Source organism: Serinus canaria, chromosome 1 (genome assembly GCF_022539315.1).
Source record: "Serinus canaria isolate serCan28SL12 chromosome 1, serCan2020, whole genome shotgun sequence".
Taxonomy (NCBI): Eukaryota; Metazoa; Chordata; class Aves; order Passeriformes; family Fringillidae; genus Serinus; species Serinus canaria.
Window position 1 is genome coordinate 45,753,718 of NC_066313.1, and position 20,160 is coordinate 45,773,877.

Sequence of the window (20,160 nt, forward strand, 5' to 3'; positions counted from 1 at the left end):
AAGGTGGGCTGTACAAACAGTGAGGGAAAGGTGAATTAGGATAGAAGGAAAAGAAGGAAAGCTGTCTGTGGGTGGTTTTTTTAACCTAGCTTAGGCTGATTTACAGCTGTGTAAGGAAGCAGAGCTGTGCCTTGAGGAGCTGCAGGTCTGGAAGGAGAACAAACAAACAAAGCTCAGTCTTGCCCACCGGGCCACCCACAAGCTGCAAACCTTTAGGTAATTATCCTATATCATGTGTAACCTATACCATATAGGTGGTTTTAGTTAGTTATATGGGTAATTATAACACATGGGTAATAAGTAATATATAGGCCATGAAAATATATTATCTATAAACGTGCTAGAAAACTACCTACAGTCTCATGTCCTGAGGTTTTGGTTGGTTACACACCCTCACTCTTGATCACATCCAGCCTGGCTGGGAAGCAAAACATTGGCAAAACCTGTTCTTGTGCAAGAACTGCTGTTATAAGTGGTTCTGGGCCCAGGCCAGAGATTTTGGGTTGTTGCTGGAAATTGGTGCCTCTCGCCCTTCCTGAGGAGGCAGGTAAATTACTGGATTTCTGGCAGATACTTTAGGAGAGAGGAAAAAAAAAAAAGGTGAATGTTTCATTCAAGGAACTCCATAACCCCATGCAAAAGAGAGTTTCTTTAGATTGCAGTTCAGGTTGCTTCGGACAGCTGAGACACTTGCCCTGAAAACAGAACTATTTTTGATGTCAGGGAAGGCAGTAAAACTTTCATAGGTGGTGCCTTCATCCAGGGAAAAGGCAGTAAAACTGGCACTACTGACAGATGAGCAGCTCCTGGCAGGATTTAGCATGTGGGAGCCAGGACCAAGCCTGCACCCTGGGAGAACAGCCCAAGGGAAGGACTGCTTGGGCAGGAGGTGGGAAGGCTCAGGGCTCTTCTTGCCTTGCCAAAGGAACCAGGATCAGGGAGCCAGCCCTGGTGTCAATCCCAGGGAACTGCTCGTGCCACTCAGTGCCTTTTCTGCTGCAGGATCACAGTGCAAAGGTGTTCAGTGGAGGGGAGATAAACCTGGGGACACTGAAATAGTGTCTGTAGATACAGGGTGGCTCTGCAGTACATCTGCTCCATGGGAAGTATGTCTGAACCTGCTCTGGAACTCCTGTATCCCCAGGGCAGAGGAGCTCTGGGACTGGTTTCATCATGAGAGGTGCAGAGCTGGATCCTGGTCCATCCTCCACCCAGTTCTTATGGAAAAGGCATTGGGGACAGAGTGGGGAGTGGAAAAGGCACTTGCTTTTCCACTCCCCAGGAGAATGATGCACTAAACACGCCTCTACTCTGTCGGCAGGAATCTGTGAAAGGAAGCTGACGCAGCAGCAGCAGATGTGTGAGCTATTTTGTCCCTGCCTATGGGGCAGGTTAACTGGGATGTAGGAGGGGCTGGCTCCTCTCTCCCTGCTGGGGGCTGCAATCCACCAGCAGCACTCCAAAATTTGCCAGCTCTCGGAGGCTGAGTTTAACTGAGCCGAGTTGGAGATGGAGTAAATGGAATTCAGCAAGTCTCAGGATATTTGTTGTTCCGCCTTGCACGAACTCACACAAATCTATTTTTCAAGGTTTATGGTAAAACCCCCTCACAGAGCTCAGCCCAGGCTAGAGCTTCTTTCTGCATCATTAATTCCTTGACTTGTTTTTCTTTTTCCAGAGTTTTCTGCAGGTCATTCTTTTCCAGTGCAGCAAAGGATGGAAGAGCACATCGAAACAATTATTGATAAATAGTTGCATCTCGAAGCTACACAGAGCCATTATTTCTCAAAGATGCAAACACAAAATGATTTTGCATCGTGAGAATTATTTTCCTATTTGAAACACAGAATCTCTCTCAAATAGCTTTAAAACCCTCATTGTAGTGGAGCATCCCGTTTGTTCCATTAACTACTCACAGAGTCAACTGGAGAACTACTGTTATTAATTTCAATGGAACGCTAAAATGCAGTTCATTTTCTGTAATTGCAGGCCCATCACCTAAAGACCCAGGAAAAGCTTTTAATCCGAGGCATTTTTAGAAGGGTATGATTACATCGGATATCTTCATGAGGTGCATAATTACCAGGGCGCCAATGACAAAGAAACACAAAGAGCCAAACTTCCCAGGCTGTTCGAGAGTGGGCCCCGCCTGCCAGCCTGTGCCTACCGGTCTGTGGGCTGCCAGGGTGGGCACCAGAGGTGGGGGACCTCTCCAAGGACCAGCTGTGGTGGGTCCCAGTCTTGCCCCGGATGGGGAATGTTGTATATCCAGCAGTTGTCTTGGTGGCACCCTGAAGCCCCAGCTCAAAGTAGCCTTTACACCTCCCTGTGTGCTACGTGTCAGAGGGTGAGGCAGAGATACCCTGGGAGGGTATACTCCCTGGAGGAGGCATTAGTGGAAGATGCCTTGGAAAAAACAGCACTTGAGTTGTGGAGAAGCAGCCAGGGGATGTTGAAGGGAAGCAGCAGTTGTAGGAACTGCAGAGGGACAGCGGTCAGGAAATATGCAAAAGGGCCAGAAAAAATGGTGGAAAGTTTGGGGAGAAATATCTGAAGCTAAATGCTATTTGGTTTAAGAATGAGAAAGACTCCGTGAGGTGCAAAATATTCAGCAGAATAAAATTTCACCCCAAGGTGAAAACCATTGATGGATTGGTGCGGTTTTCACCCTGGAGTGAAAACAGGAGGAAAACCTGCTGCATCTGGAGAGCTAACCCAGCTCCACAGGATGGGATGAGGGCTGCAGTGGCATGGTGGCTCCTGGCCTGTCCTGACTGCCCTCTCAGCCATCACCCTGTGCCAAGCTGCCAGCCCTGCCAGCCACACTCACACTGCTGCCAGAAGGGACTGCCTGGTTGAAATTTGAGGTCTTTGGAACCCTGACTCTGCTCAATCAAAACAAACCACACAGCACCTCCGGCACGTCTGGGGGAAGAGGCCACTCCAGCTGGAGGGAAGTGGAAAGGAAAACCTTCAGTTTTGAATTATTGCTTGGCTGTTTTGCTCAAAGAGGCACAGCCACAATCATCTGCTAGGATTCAAGGTGGCTGCAGCCTGGAGGCGTCCTGGCAGGACTCACAGCCACGGGCAGAGGTTCAGTACAAGACCGTGACTCCAAGCAGGGCCCTTTGTACTCACAAACCTGACTGGCAGAGGAAATTCAGATCTGTAGGAACACAGAGATGCCAGAAAACCAACCCACTTAAATCAGGCATTTGAAATGCATTAACATCCCTTTCCTTTGGCTCTTGGCTTCAGTCCTCTCTGGCTTTAAGCACTGCTGGATGCTGAGCACTGGCTGCAGCAGTGGAGGGGCAAGAGAGATGAAGATGTTTCTTCCCAGGGGTTTCGCCAGTAAAGAGGAGCCACTTCTTGCTGCATCCTGCAACAGGGGACACTTTAACTGATTGCAAAAAAAGTTAAGTGTACTTAGAACCTTGGTAGATGAGGGCTAAGGTGGGTAATAGCCACGACAGAAGTAGCTGCTTGGGAAGCAATTTAATTAATAGAAATGTAAGAAACAAAAAGGTCAAGCCTTGCCTCTGCTGTGCTGCATTTAATCTGCACATGTACACAGGACTTCAGCCTCACGGGTGTTGTTTTTTCAGCTGGCACATTTCCCCAAACACAATAACATTTTTTAACTTTAGTGGATGACATTTTGTAATATGTTTAAGGATCTGTAATATTTTATGCTTACAGCTTTTTGCTATTGTTGTTCCAATATGGCATTGATGCCGGAATTAAAGTTTAATATGATTAGAAAGCTCAATTGTATAACCAAGGGGTTATACTCTTTATCTATTCTAATCTGATTAAAAGGCTTCTCTTCTGTAGCTTTCCACAATCACTTTATAGCAAAACCTGGGAGCAAAGCAACCAGCACTTTGGTTTGTCCCAGTTCAAACAAAATACCAAATTGATTCCTTAACTGTGTACTTAATTCCTTACCCTACAAAGCTGGGTCCAAACTGCAGACCCAGTTTGGCTTGTTTGGCTGAACTGTGGAGCTGTTCACTGAGAAAGGGCTGTGGAACCAGATGCCCAGGCTTGCCCTAAGGCTCAATAGCTGCCTGTTGATGGGCAGAAAAAAGGCATTTTTGGTGTTGCTGCCTGGTAGTTTTGCATCACCATGCACTATGCTTTGAGGTAAAAAGAGATTTGGCAGATGAGCCCCCTACTCAGCAGAGGTTATTCTGTGTGCTATGGATCCATAGTGTTAGCAAGCATAGCTCCAAGACCCGAGTTAGAGAGTGCTCCTGATGTATTTGTATCACCCCCTGCACCTGCACCTTAGAAGTAGGGGGTGGTTGTTCTGCAGAGCACCTCCCTCTAAGATCCCCCCAAAACTGAGTCACCACTAGGACCACCAGCTCCCATGGAGGTGAGGCTGGCATTCGCTACCATGGCAGGCTGCTGTGGGATGCCAAGTGCCCTCAAAGCTGGTCCCTCTTCTCTCTAAACATCAGCCATGGTCTCTACACCTGGTTGCTGTGGCTAAGCCAGGGTAGGAAAGGTCTGGAACTCAAGGCTACTATTTGTAAAGGAGAACAAAGAGGGGCAGCCCCTCCCAGATGTGGTATTTGCCCTTTAGTCACAGAGCAGGTTCTGCCCTTCTGTTTCATGCCCAATTCCTCCCCAGCCTGTGATGGGAGTGCTTGGCCCTCATCCCTCCTCGTGCAAACAAACTTGGCTTTCCCCACAGAGGAGCATGCTGTTTGTTTGGCTGTGCTTACAACCCACAGACTCCCCCAGCCAGCCTTTACCAGCATAGCTCAACAACAAAAACAACCCCCAAACCCAACCAGATTCTGTCTCCTTCTAATCAGCTTCAGGCCCAGTGGATGCCACAGCTGATGCTGAGCAGGCTGTTTGTAACCAGACTCTTGAGCTGATTTGATTTCTGAGCTTCCCGTGTGACTCTTCAGAAGGGATTTCATCACCACTGTATCAGCTGCAATGCATCACTGACATGGGTGTTGCATCCATACTCTGCTGATATTCAGGAGACTCATCCATGTGAGGTATGGCAACAAAGAGAAGGACAACATCAACATTTAGTTAAGAGTAAGCTTTCTTATCAATATAATGTTATTTGAATTGTCCCAGAAGTGAGAAATCTAAAACCTTCTCATCCTCTGAGGAACAAGTAATTTAGGAATTGTTCTTCACCAGCAAGACAGATTTATTTCAGGTGTGACAAGATCTCGTAAGCTCACCTGGTAGTTGCCTGAGACAACTGGGATGAGGATGTTCACTGACCTTCCTTGGCATTACAGCACTTTTTCCTTGGGCCATGTGGCATGTACTGCCTTAACTCAGAGCCTGCCATCGCTGCTGTCCTGCCTGGCATACACATACCTTTTCAGTCATCAGGATCTCCTACCTTAGCTTGTTAATCAGTGCTTATGATCCATTAAAATTGCCTCAGAAGTAAATAATCAAGTTTCTTTTTTAAAAAAAGGAATCTGCCTTGCTTCTGATGTTGTCTGAGTCACATTCTGAGAACCAAGCTCAGATTTTCATCATATCCACCCCAGATCTATTACAGAGTTTGGAAACATATTCTTAATATATATTTTGAATTCTTCTGTGACATTGATTTTCCCCTCAGTTGTTCATGACTGTAAGGAGAAAGTTTAGTGTGGCAAACAAACTTTCTAAATTTCACTTCATTGGCAGGCTGTGATACAGAATAAGCTCTTTTACATTCTTAACTGGAGATCCCCAGGGTTGTTTGGAAAAGCTGTTCCTCCCATGAAGTGCCAGCACACAAATGACCAAGTCCACCACCTTCCACAAGCTCTGTGCACCTCCCCCTGCAGCAATGAACTCAATCATGTCTGTAAGCCAAAACTCTGATGGTCTGGCTCCTACCTTACAAGAAACACCAGACCCCATAACCTACTGGCAGATGTGGCAGGTTTCTTTTGCATTTCTGTACATAGGCATGGTTCTCTTTGAAAGGAGCTCAACTATTCATAACTACTGCAAGGAGCAGCAATACAGAGTCTGGGCAACTTTACTGCAAATCACTGAGAAATTGTTTTTTAGACTCATTCTAGCATTGCAGACATCTAAGGATAGAGCATCCTTGCCTGCAGGAGAGGGAGATGGGAACTGATAACCAGGAGGCTCAAGTTTCAGCTGTAAAACTGATGTTTCCAGCAAGACTGTCTCCTTGCATCAAGTCTCTGCTGTGAAAACATCCTCCAGCTGATCAGTACCAGCTGGCTTGGAGGGGGAAAGAGGAAACACTACTTGTGGCAAAGTACCATAATGCCCAGATCTTACCTCCTCTTCAGAAACACTTCTCAGTGCTGGGATTCATGGTTTAACAGCTGGTATGTCGCCCTGGCAGGATGATCATACCCTCAGACCCTTATGGTACATTCACTAACTGTAATTTATGATAAATCACAGGAGAAAAAAAAATTATCTTTAAACCAAGTCTGCACCGAGCTCCCCACATCTTTTGCAAAGATGAGACGACACTTCTGAGTTATTACAATGTGTAGAATGAACTTTTATTTTCATTCATCCTTCATTAATACCATACAATTACATAGCAATATTTGGAAAAAAATAATATTGAAATAATTTAAAACAGAAGGCACAGAAAACCAAACCCAACTATGCTGCTACAAGAGAAAGGGGAAAGATGATTCAGGAAGTGAATTTATTTCGAAGTTTTATCGCTTAGATATTCTGATCAAAAGCTACAGCACACAGAAACAAAACTGCACAGTTTAAGCTAACCCATGCTTTTGCTACATTTAACATATAAAAGGAAAAAAAAATCTAAAAACATTTTTTTTAGGATTTTGAATGAAAAGTGTAATTTTTTAAAATAAAACCCACTAAATCCAGTACATATGTCAAAAACTTCCCTAAAGCCTACACTCTAAGATGTACTTCACAAAAAAGTCTGCATTAAGGGCAAAGCATACAGTTAAACACCATCTGGGGATGGGAGAAAACTGGTTCTTAATCAGTTAGAGTATCAAATAAATTTGGTGTTTGCTTCAGAAACAAGGATTCTTACTACAGTATATATACTGGAGAGGACATTCTTTTGTATTTTAACATTATGAAATTAAACCAATAGTATATATTACAGAGAGGAATAAAACCATTCATATGAGATTTTTAAGGTTTTTTTCTTTTTTCTTTTTTTTTTTTTTTTTTGCAAAAGAGTAACTTTATTTCTTTTGAAAACGAAGCTGCTGGAATTGATGACATGCGATAATATGCCCTGATATTACACCAGCTACGTTTGAAAATAAAGTTCATGCTTCACAATTGAAATATGCTGTGACTCTCAAATACATTCTCTGGTAATTAATAATACAATACAGAGGTCATTCATAAAATCAATTCAGGTTGGGAACCTGGTTTATAAATGAAGCTCTTGTCAAATATTGAGAACACTGACAACACACAGGGTTAGCTCCAGGTCAGCACATTTCTTTCTGTGCTCCACCCCTCTTTTCTTAAACAAATGGGTGCTTAGCCTGCAAATATCATGGAAAGGCAAAGTCTAGAAGTTACAGGCTGGTTTGTAAAAATATTAAATGCAATCCAAGACAAACAGTATTACTGACAACTTAATAGCAGGTGCTCTCTAAAGGAAAAAAAAAATAACCTGAAATGCAAAAGAGCTCTTTTCAGCATTTGATATCAAGGCATTTGCACATTTGTCAGAAGGTGACAGTAAGAGTGAACTTTGCAGCTTATTTTGCAGTTGGACTTGAAATCAAAGAGCTTTCTTTCTAGCCTGCTCACCTGTAAACCATAACATATGGTTTCTTAATAGCTTGCTTTTTTCCCTGGAAATAATTCTCTCATTTAGAAAGTACTAGTCAAAGTATTGTTTCCACACTTGAATAAGAGAGCTGACAACTACAATAGAAACGGTAAAAATGATCCTCATAAAAATGTTCATCAAAATTTTCTGACATAGCAAAACATTCATTTGTAAAGTAAAGTCTAACACTGCAAGCCATTCACTCAAAGGCGACCTTGGGCACATGAATCCTTGCCAGCGTTGCAACGGGAATTACTTCCATATTTCTGGTATAGGGTACAAACTCTGTAATATATTAAAGTTTCCTAACAAAGAGTCCAATTATTGCGCTTTATAAAAATTCTAGTAATATCAGGCTTTTTTCCTACTTTTCTATGAACATTGATGCCCTGTAAGAAAAATTTGGGGGACCAAGTAATTTGTGATGAGTAAGATGGAATATTTGAATCAGTCCAAAATATGGGACCAAACCAGAAAGGTTTACAAAATGAAGAGATGTAACCTTTGGAAACAGGTTTTGGTTCACAGCAGCAGACAGATGTGTCATTCTGGTACTGACACGTTCTCTTTGCCAGGAAGAGAGGGCACATGAATGTTACATTTATATATCACAATACAACTTGAGGACTCTGCAGAGAAACCCAAAGAACCGCTAAGTTCTTCTGCAGACCCTACAAGCCTGATGGGAAAAGCTCAACGACAGCCATGGTGGAGTGGGGGTTTCTCTGTGAGCTCGAATATATCTGCATTTGTGTCAGCAATAGACAGAGCAAACAGAAACAGCTATTTCAGGATAGCAGAACAAGGTAGAGCAAGTCTGAGAGGCCTGTAAAAAAGGAGCACACAGCAGTTTTGGCCCTACTTTTAACCAGCTGTATCAATAGGGAAAAAAAGATAGAGGAGATTTTTGTGCCAGCTATCTAGAAAAAGATGCTGCTTGAACCAAAGTGATTCACAACTCTATATGAGGCTTCCAGGCCAGCAAATCACGGTTAAAGTCACTTTGTTCCTCTGCTCCTTCAGCATGGGAACGAGTGCAGAATGACTCATTCCAACCGTGGATAGTCCATTTACAGCAACAATCATATCACCACACCTAAAAAACACAAGAAGAGAAGAAGAACAAAAAGAACACATTATGAGACCTGCTCTGTAGTAAGTAGCACACACCAACAAACAGCACTTCACTGCTGGGGTGGTAGGAGGTAGGTACTTTCCCTCTTTGCATCAGGCTGGAAAGTGTCACTAAAATTCCCAAAGCAGTTCAATTTGAAGTCTGTCCTACTACTGAAAGATGCTCATTGCAGGAGTGTTGGACAAGATAACTTTTAAAAGGTCCCTTCCAACTTCCAACTATTCTGGGATTGATCTGAAACTCATCTGGGAAATTCCCAAATCACTCTGTTTCTATTCTAATACCAATATAGTTCTGCATTAAGAACTGACCTGTATAGAAACATGAGAAGAGACATTTGGGAAGACCTAATGGAGTCAAGAGAAGATGAGATCGTGTGTGCATGACAGAAGCATTTCTGTTTGTTTGTGTGGAGTATAACACATTTACACCAAACATGCCTTTACTGTAGGAGGTGTAAGTAAAGATATTATGGTTACCAACCAACCACATTCCAACTAAGAACCTTGTTTTCAGAGGCTTATGATTTTGTCAAATATAACCATTTGGCTTGAAATGTCCCTCAGCAGATGGTTCAATTGCAGCATTTCTGCATTTTGGATTGGGTAACAGAATTTGCGAGGGTGCCATTTGATGGCCCTGAGAAAAATGACCTCAAAGGGTTAAGTTCTGGCTTTTAAAACCTCAAGAGAAACTTCAAAAATGCACCTAATTTCTTTCTATATCAAGCATGTTCCTTCTCTAGACTCCTCTGCTTTGCAACTTCAGTGTGTGACACTCCCCAAAGTAGCCAAATGTGACTTGGAGATCAAACAGGACTTTTCCTGAAACTGATCCTCTCCAGTACTGAAGGCACCAAAATGGGTGGCAAAAAGATGCTCTCCTGAGCTTTCCCTAGGGCAGAGCAGAGGAAGAGGGAGCAGTTACCAACACCAGTCAAACGTGCACTCAAATGTCCTTCTCTCCTGAACCAAGGAACCCCATCACCCAAACCAAAATGCTGCAGCTCACTGAATGACATCTCACTCCCACAGCCTTTCCGAGGAAGCCACTCTACCTTCTATAAAATCACACCAGGCAGATAATGTAAACAGAAAACTGTCTAAACTACTGAACTGTGAAGTTATTTATTCCCTTCCTCTCCAGCCTAACATTTAGATAATTTAAACAAAGAGAACAGCTTTAGAAGAGACCTGCCCCACAATAACTCCAGGTGCAGGTTCTAAGGGGCTCTCCATTGTAGACGGCCCATTTTTAAGTCCGTATTTTCAGTGGAACAGTACATTTGAAAAGAGAGCACTACATCACATTATCACATAAGAGCATATTTTCCATAGGTTACAAGGGGGTAAATGTGACCATGATGATTCTTCCACTCTTCTTAGGAATGAATTTCCATTTGTGTAAAGACTTCTAGTTATTAAGTCCCTAATCTGAAATTATTTGAGTTGAATTGAACTGAGATCTTTAACTTAATCCAAACTGTTCCACAGTTAAAAAAAAAAAAAAAAGTAATTTTATGTTCAGCCAAGTTATTTTTTCATTTATTTATTTAATCACTGAACTGAAAAATCAATTACTGTCAAGGCTCTAGGCATAAGTACATTCTTTTCTTAAGTCACTTTGTAAGAAAATCTGCATGTAAAAATCATGCCACGAAACTTCAAGTTGTATATTCTTGACTACCACCTTCATAAAAAATCAAGTTTATGAACAAGAGAACAACCCTTAATGGGAATTTTAATTCCTAGTTCTGAACTAATCCTACACAAGGTTAAAATGTTTATCTGGATACTAAACCTGGGGGCTGCATCCAAATGTAACGTGTAAGTAAAATCATACAATCTTAAAGGTCAGAAGGGACCTCAGGAGCTCTATAGCCCAACCTTCTACTGCAAGCAAAGTCAGCTGTAAGCTCTGACCAGGACTCTCAGGGCTTTACCCAGTAGTCACAGAAACCTCTAAGGGCAGAGACCATGCAACTTATGCCATTGCCTGACCATCCTTATGGGAGTTTCTCCTCATAACCAATCTCAAGCTCTTTAGTTCAATTTGTGCCTGTTGTCACTCATCAGCTCACCCTGCCCCATTCAGCTCTGTCTCCTTGGCAATCTCCAGGTAAGTACTGGAAGGGGCTGCTGGCTGCACCTGAAGCCTTCTCCTTGTGGGGCAAGTCCTCCAGCTCCACCATCTCAGGGGCTTCTGCTGAACTTCCTTCAGTTATCAGTGACCTTCCTGCCAACTAATGACAGGGTAATGCCATGGGGACTTGGGTCCTTAACAATCTTTTCAGAAATCTTTATCATCTACTTTCTTGCCCTTCTATTAAAGCAGCAGCACCCATCTTCAGCATCAGTTTCCAGTGGCTTCAGAAGGTGATGTGAAAGCATAAAGCAGTTTTGGCCACTTTGCAGAAGTGAAGTTCTAACTTTTAGCTGCTTTATAGGATGACAAAAGCTAGCTAGTTCTGCACATATACAGTGCACATTGCCTCTTGGCCTAAAGTGGAGTTCAACAGGGAGACAGCAGGTGACATCAGCAGCACAGATGAGGAAGATCACAGGAGATGCCATCTCCTCTGAGATGCCTCTTCCCCAAGAGAAACACCCCGTTACTCCCCTGCATCTCACTCATCAGGGAGGCAAATGCACTACAAGGCTACATGGTCCAGCAGCCCAAGATGCTACAAGTGCATTTCCTTAAGCAATTATTTGCACATAACTATTTAAAAGTGGCTCATTATTGTTGCTTTTATTACTATTTTTATTATTTCTCCCATTGTTACTTTGGCTTACTTTAATCTCCCATCAAAGTAGGCAGGAGTTCCAAGAACAATGGTTTTAATGAAGAAAGGCTGGTTTGTGTGGTTCTCCTCGTAGCCACCGACGATGCTGAAGCCCCAGCTCCCCAAATTGCTCCGCCGCAGCACCACGTCATGGCAGCTATGCAGGCAGCTGGGGAATGGAAGCACAGGACAACAAGAGAAAAAGCCATGTATGGTTCTACAGTAGGCACAGCATCTGCTATCTCATCATTACCACTGTGCTACGTGTGGCAGAGAAGGGGAGGGATGGTGATTAGACCTCTGTTTCCAAAGTAAGTTTGCAATATTCAAATCAATTACCAAAAAACCTCACAACCGAGACAGAAAAGTGTTTTAAAAGAAGTAATGCAGTGCTAGAATAATTACTTTAACACAGTTAACTCTTCAAACTGACAGTAACAGAACTGCATTTTAGGGATTCCACAGGTGGAAACAATGTGGGTGGAAAATCAATACCTGATGTGTTCAGTCTGCAAGTCAAAAATGCAGAGCATTTGTCTTTCACCCCCAGCCAGATTAAGCTTTTACTACTCTTAAGTAAAAATTTAAAATCCATGCACCATCTTCATTACCTCTGTACTGATTCATCACCAGTAATGAAAATATAAATGACTAACCATTTTATTACACAGAATGTAAAAAATTCAGATCACACTTCATTAACTATATGTTATCAGCCCTAGTGAAAATTAATTCTCGCCAGTGAAGTTGGCAATGACTGTAATTTAAAAAATAAACAGACATAGAAATTAACTTTTCAGTAAGAAGTTACCAAGTTCTTTACAGTTGTCTGGCACTGCTTTAAAGCACAATGTTAGGAGCCACACATGGCATCTGTAGCACGAAAGAAATAAACCACTAGGTAGGAAAAAAACTGCTGCTAAAGCATGAAAAGGAAGTATATTTACCAAAACTGAGAGCCATTTATTGAGATTACTCAATAATACTTAATTAGAAGATAAATTAATTGACAGTTAAACTCAGGAAAAAGTGAAATCTCTGGAGGGCCAATGCATGGCTGTGTTATCTTCAGCTGCACTCTGCTCCCACTCTGTTTGGTTCGTGTTGTGATTTTACCCTTTAAGTACAGACCTGGTAAATCCATCAGAGGGAAAGGAATTAACCTGCATGCCCTGACTAAAGTTAACAACTCTACTAGCTGCTGTAGGAGCTCTTCTTGATAACAAGTGATGCCAGAATGAGATTATAGCTGCAGCCTCAAGAGAGTGAGGAGTACAAATGATGTCCAGCAGACTGCAGAGTAGTTAAGAGGAGAGAGCTTGCTGTAAATATCTAAGAGTTTTTGTGTTTGGAAGAGATGGTAGTGGATTCTTGGAAAAAAAAAAAAAGAAGCAACCAATGGGAGCCTGTAGTTACACAGCTACAGTCTTGGCACAGGACACGTCAAGAGTCTGTCAGACTTGCCAAAATCTGATGCAATATTCTGAAGTTAAGTATTTGGCCTCATAAACTTAGGTAGCAAATTAGCAAAGAGACAGATGGATATATACTTGGTGGTTTTATTAGTAATTTCTCTGATTTTAGATATTCTATAGAAAGTTACAGTACAACAATAAAAAAGATTAATTGTGTCTGAACAGAAGACTCCACATGAGTAGTTACTATGGTTTGTGAAGGGATAAAACCAGTCTATTCATCTTTGAGTTTCCTAAGGAAACATTGCTCCTGTTCACAGCCCACTTTCTAAGTACACTGCCAGCTGAATACAGTCGAGATGGCCAGGCAGAAATAAGGGCAGATGTGCTGCAACTATGCAGGTCTCTGCTTCTTTATGTCTCTTGCAGGACTTAGCTTAAAGCAGCTAAGTAAGTACTTAATCGATTAATTCCATACCTTGGAAGTCCCAGCCACATGACCCAGGACGGTGACCAGCTGGCATCATACTCATTTTCACTGATGGTACTCAATTGTTCTTCATCAGCCTGGGGCTGTTCCTCTACAATCTGGACTTCCAGGGCTTTCAGGGCAACTACTGAAGAGGCAGCACTAGCCTTCAGCATGGCCACAGCCTCGCTGTGACTCAGGTTGGTGAGATCAATCCCGTTGATGTTCAGCAGCACATCACCTGTACAAAGCCACAAGGGAGAGCACATCAGTCTGACAGTCCTGCCCACCCACAGCACCTCCCACGCCAGGGTCTCATTCCATACTGCAGTCTTTGGACCTGAGACAGTCTGAACTAACAGACTAATAGTTCTGAAGACTTTTTATTGTCAGTTTAAAACTTTAATGTATTGAGCTTCTATCAAATTGGATCAGTGTAATTTATTTCCACATACACACCAAATACTGTGACTCCTATGTATAATGCCCTGAAAATCTGAAACTACTTAAGTACCTTACCAGCTTGGCTGCAACTGCTACTGCAGATGCCATGACACAACTGTTTCCAGATGAGGATTTTGGGTTCACCCTAACTTTAAAAGTGAAGGAAGAATGATGGCAGGAACATTGCAGACACCTCAAGGTAACCAATTATTGTAGACAGGTGAGGTTCCCTAGAGTGCTTTAATTCATCTGGTTTTAATAACTTGTTACTTGGGAGAAGAAAATGGAGTTCAAAAACTGCTGGAAAGTTTGGTACAAAACTCAGTTAATTCAAAGAAAGAAAAGAAGCATCTCTGCAAAGCTAATCTAGAAAATATCAAAACCAGAAAAAGATTTCCACAATTTTAGTTTTGCGTTTTTTAAAAAGCCCCAGGGTGTAAACAAGAATGTTATTAACTATCCAGTGGCAGACTACTTTTTCACACAATGTCTCACCAACGAAAGCCAGAAAAAGCAGAGCAAAAGTGCAAACACCTGGATCACATTTGGTATGAGACTCAGTTTTTGAAAGGTTTTTCCTCCCAGTAGCTTCTGTGGCTACTTTAATGTTACACAATGAAAGAACAATAGTGATTGTTCTATCAAGTGTGTTTTTCATAGTAGTACAGAAAAAGAAAGCATACCTGCTGGTGTGTGGGTGTAAATCTCCCTTTCTCAGAAACATAGAAGAAGGATGCTCTCACACTGTTCTTTTAAATGTACAATCTGTGAAGTTTTTCCCCTAAATTTCTTTCCTGAAACATTCTGTAATTCTGTGAACTGTGAATCACAGAGATCCCATAGGCAGTCTCTGACTCACATATGACATAATAAGTTTTAATTTCAAATGCTTTGCTATCCATTATGCAGGACTGCCTTCATCTATGCTGAGCCTAATCTCTGCCTCCTCATTCTCTTTTACAAAGCCAGAGAACAAGGACAGGTGTTGCAGCACCCCCAAAGACCAGCAAGCTCATGATGTCCCAGAGGATAAGAAAGCTTTTGGGAACCAGGATTAACACTGATGTAGCTTCTGAGGCAAATTTTGTGCAGGTGAGCTGCAGCCTGTCATCAGAGCTTCTCTGCTGTTCAGGTATTATACCAGGGAGATTCCTTGGACAGAGATGTGGTACATCCCACTATATCACACATGAAAACAGGATGTGTCTACATCACAGCAGACCCTCAGCTCAGGGGATTACCATCAGCTTTAAAGAATTTAACCATACATTTCCTGATCTTATCTACTTCCCCTGCTATCATGCTGTAAACATCCCCTTCCCATAAAAGGTGAAAGTGCAACACTAAACACTGTATTTCCATCATTAAATCATGAACAAAAGCATCCATAAGCATTTTCCTACATCTGTGAGAAGAGTTTTTGACACCACCTGATTCCAGAGAACACAGTGATCAAAAAGCAACCGGAGGCAGCCATGGCCCAGGGAAGCCAAACCCCACCTCGTTTAATCCTGCCGTCTCTTGCCAAGCACCCATGAGGCTGCACACTTGTCACAAAGATGGGCAGTTCGCCACTTTTGCTGCCTCTGCCTCCTGCCACTGTCATTCCCAGAGATTCATGCGGCTCTTTTTTCACAGTAATGTGCTTTTCTTGGCATGTAACACACTGGGAGAGATCCTGTTTAATAAGGATAAATAACATTGTTAAAACTAAGGAAAAAAACCAAGTAAACCAAAACTGAAGACCAGAACAAACCAGCTAAATACACCCCAAAGCCACACTTTGGCACTTTAACAGAACAGTTTTAAATGACTAAGTAACGGAAAACAGCTTTGGCTGGATTTCTTCTAGGTCAGATCCCTACCCCCTCCAAAAAAAACCCCAAATCACCAATAAAAACCCCCTGGATGTGGATACTTAAGCATAGATAGAAAGCTTATAAAGGCCTATCTTGAAATCTCACTCTAGTTTTTCTTTACATCCTGCACTGGAAGAGGCTAAATTTTAGGACTGCACTACAAAACCATATGGTCAAAAGTTTGGAGAGAAACCAGATAAACATCTTTTAAAGTCTTGGTGAACATCAACATTACTTCATTTATCAGTAGAATATGCCCCAGAACTACAAAGAAGCTCTTAAGAAATGAAAACATGTGTTTTCATGATGACAGTAAGAGACTCTTTAAAGCCCTTATGCATCATGTTCTCTTTTGCAGTTGGTATGTAGAGCACAAGCTAAGGCCAATTGATGCTAATGGCTTGTAATTGGTACCTTGGGCAGCCTCCCTAATGGTTATAATGAAGACTCAAGCTTGAAACAAGAAGAGATCTTATACTAAATTTTACAACAACTGAATGATGAAGTTCAGCCTGTATTTAGCTCTGCTCAATAAAAAAAGATCTAAATCTAAATCAAAGTAAATTATATTTGCTGAAGCCTTTTCCTCAGGTTATTAAGTAAAAGATTCAAACCACTGCACATACACCTGTAGTAGCATCTTAAATTGACAGAATACTTGCAAGGAATCCAAAATAATGAAAGAAATAACCTGGGATAATCTTCAAAATGTGTGCATATGTATACACTCCTGCCTTCTCTTGGAAAATGACAACATTGTCTTCTTTGACCTCCAATGCCACGTGCTCCTGACTGGCTCTGCACCTCACATATACATTAATCATGGAAGTAGCTATGTGTAAACACACCACAGCTTATAAAGACAGTTCATTTCTAAGGCTTCAGGCTTCAGGACTGGCTGCTGACACACAATTTAAACATATTTTAAGCCACAAGGCTTCAAAGCCAACTGCAGGTTAATGAGAGAAAGATAAATGATACAAAATACAAGAAATATTAGGAGGATACGTTCACTTGCTGTTACATGAGACTTTGAATTTTAAAAGAGCCCACAGATGGCATTGATCTGTGAGGCAAATCCATCCAACTTTGGATCAACTGTGCTAAGAGCCCAGCTCGTGCTGGCACATGCAAACTTGCCTCAAGCTCTGACATCAACAAACTAATCACTGCGTGGGTATGGCCCAGTGCTGTAGCCATGGCATTCAGGAGCCTCACCTTTATCCCTCAGGAGGAAAACAACCTTCCTAGAGCCTCATTTGTTCTCTTCTGAAATGATCCCCACTTTTAAAAGAAAATACTATCAATGCATGTTAGTTATCCCAACAGAAGAATATGATGCTACATAGTAAAGCAAATGGAGTGGACAAGTAAAAAGGTGGATTTGTTGACACGGTCAACATCACAATTATTTCACAAAGTCAACTTCTTAGAGTGAGAAGTTGCATTTTTCTAATTACAAGCATAGGCTCTATTTTAGCATGTCTTCCAAATAATACTAGCTTCATGAAAGTCTCTTCATTTTGCCTTTCTCTCCCTGCTTGAGACTCAGTAGCCTTGCAGCCAGGACTGTTGACTCATGAAGGAGATGACACATCCCTCCAACATGCTTTTTATAAGCTGGATGGTGGGCACCTCACGTCTTTCCTGGCTGCAGCCAGCACAGAGCAACAAAAAGTATAACAGTCTTGAATGACAGCCCTTCCATGCAGGAGTACCAGCCTCTGTCCTAGACAAGGTTTAGCAACTACAGCTGTATGAACTCACAGAACTTGCTTCTTTCACTGTAGTCAGCAAACCCAAAAACATACTCAAAACCTGTTGTGTATCTTTTGTTCCTACTCCACATGGGATGCAGGACTTGAGAACTTGGAAGCTATCATCATTTTTTTATTAATTCGATAAAATAATAATATAACCCTTCTTTCTAGCTTTGCCTTGCTACCCACACCAGCACATGAGTAAACCAGTATTTTTTTCCTTTCAGATGGAGAAGCACCAACCTTATGTGAGTTAGGTCTGCTGTGAAACAGCTGCTGGGACTGGTGTTGGTGTGAGTTGCTGTTGTGAGTCCCAGTGTCTCGGATAATGCTGACTGTCTGTGACTTCAGGGGTCTAGAGATGATCAAGTTCACTCTCTCCCCGCTGGCCTGTTGAATACGTTAGGTCATCAAATGTCATCAAGTTTGAGAGGATATTGATTATTAGAAAGGGAGGAAAACATACAACAGAATGTGAAACAAGACAACAGCAGACCTTGTTTTCCAGTTCCTTTTTAGACTGCACACTCCTTTACTTGCTTCTTTTTGCAATTCCCTCCAAAATGGAGGGGAAATTAACATTCCTCCTTCACTTCTGATGTTGCCTTTACATCAGCTAAAAATCCTTTGCCAAAAAGACTGTTTCTCACTTTGTGTTACAAAGCTCCAAACATTAAAATTCACCCCATTCCATTTGCAGCCTCTGTGAATTCCAGCAACACATAGCAATAAATGGAAGAAATGCCTATGTCTGCAGCTCCAAGATCTGCAGCTTTTGATCAGAAGCTGTGAACACCTCTGGTACTTCCCAAAGAAACTTGAGAGAAAGATGTTACCCATGAGCATACCATAATATTCTGGATTTTGGGGAATATTGGGATACCCAGTTATTGGATGCTAATAAAACATCAACTCTTTTTATTGCTGCAAAGCCACACCTCAAAAGGTAAAAGTTACCTAGTGCTAAATTCCAATCACTGTATACAAAAATTGGGAAACTGAAATTACAATTCCCAAGATCATTGTTATTTTAATTTTACTGCATGGAAAACTCTTGAAATGATCCCTGAAACAAGTATTTACTACTCCTTTGTATCAGAGTTGTCTGTGTGGTGCTTTAAGTAAAAATGACTGCACTAGACTGCAGAAACATACTACTGGTACATTCCAACTTTCCTAAAAACAAAGCTATTTTCATCAACCTCCCATCAGCAGGAAATAGCAAAGTGCTGCATCTGTTTCCTTACAGACTGGGAGAAAGACATGGAGTAAAGGTTTTCCTGTGGCGACACAGATGGGTCATATGTCACACTGCAACAAGCTTTGGGTAGTATTTATGTCCAGGACATAAGGGCTATTTCCAATGTCTGGTTTTCTGAACACAGAAAATTATTTGCACCGTGCAGAACTCACGGAAAACCTCTATTTGACTTCCCAGCTGCTACCTGTTGACTCTAACATCTGACAAATTACTTTCTTGTTTTAACTCAATTCCATGCACAAGCAAATCAATAAAAAACAAAGCCCACTTCTATAGAGCTTACCAGGAGATTAAAATACAATACAATACATACATAAATACAATAATAATAATCCACTTTTTTTCCTTCTTCCCTGCTAAGCAGTATGCTACAATAGGCTACTCTCCTTGCTACATGAGCTGTTTTCTAACCTTCAGGCTGCATTCCAGGGAAGACTAATGCATTTTTCACTTCTGAGTAGGTGAAGTTCATCTGGTAGGTGCCAAAGCAGATCCTGTTCTTCACTCTTATTTTCAAAACATAAACCACTGTAAATTACATTGACACAGGCTTTTAGGCCTCACACAAGCTGTTCTGTCTGGGAACAGACTCTAGAAATAAAGCCAAGCTAAGGGCTCAGGTAAGGAAAGCAAATTACCTGTATAACCTGAGCAGCGAGCTCCGGCGTGCCGTGCTTCAGGTCGTGCCCGTTAATGGCCAGCACGCGGTCATTACTGCAGAGCCTGCCGTCCTGAGCAGCCAAGCCCCCTTCCAGGAGGTCGAGGATAAAAACGCCCGGCTCGTCCGTTCTGCGCACCAGCTTGATGCCCAGTTGCTCGCTGGAGTCGCGCTTGTGCAGGGTCACCTGGAAGCTGTCCTCGCGTGCGGAGCCCGGCGCGTCGGCGTGGCCGTGCGTGCGGCTGCCGAACCGCCGCTCCCGCAGCACCGTCAGCTGCAGCACCGAGCACGGCTGCGACAGCACGGCTCGGGCGTGGTTGTGGGACACGTTGCTTATGTCAAAGCTATTCACCTGCAAACGACAGCAAAAGAAGTCACAAGGATGTTTTTGTATGTTTAGTCAAGTCCTTTCCAAAGTAAATTCACTTGCTGCAAAACCAGTCTTGGAGCAATCTACATGTCTGACTTTACTAGGCTTCCTCTCTTGTCCTTCCATTCTTTCCTGCAAACTTGCATCTGATGTTCATTCTTCAAACTTATTTTTAGGTTGGAAAAGATCCTCAACAT

At 42.3% G+C, this 20,160-nt stretch overlaps 1 protein-coding gene across 2 annotated transcripts in view; it reads right to left on the reverse strand.

The window, feature by feature from the left end:
* Positions 1 to 6,502: 6,502 nt before the first annotated feature.
* Positions 6,503 to 20,160, reverse strand: part of LNX2 (ligand of numb-protein X 2) — a 59,940-nt gene continuing 46,282 nt past the window's right edge. For both annotated transcript variants that reach the window (XM_050970606.1, XM_050970608.1), the window contains 6 exons: positions 19,574 to 19,945; positions 17,918 to 18,064; positions 15,556 to 15,733; positions 13,621 to 13,852; positions 11,738 to 11,896; positions 6,503 to 8,903 (listed from right to left, as the gene is read on the reverse strand). In XM_050970606.1, coding sequence (XP_050826563.1) covers positions 8,768 to 8,903; positions 11,738 to 11,896; positions 13,621 to 13,852; positions 15,556 to 15,733; positions 17,918 to 18,064; positions 19,574 to 19,945 — 1,224 coding nt within the window. In that variant the 3' untranslated portion in view covers positions 6,503 to 8,767. The remainder of the gene's footprint in view (positions 8,904 to 11,737; positions 11,897 to 13,620; positions 13,853 to 15,555; positions 15,734 to 17,917; positions 18,065 to 19,573; positions 19,946 to 20,160) is intronic.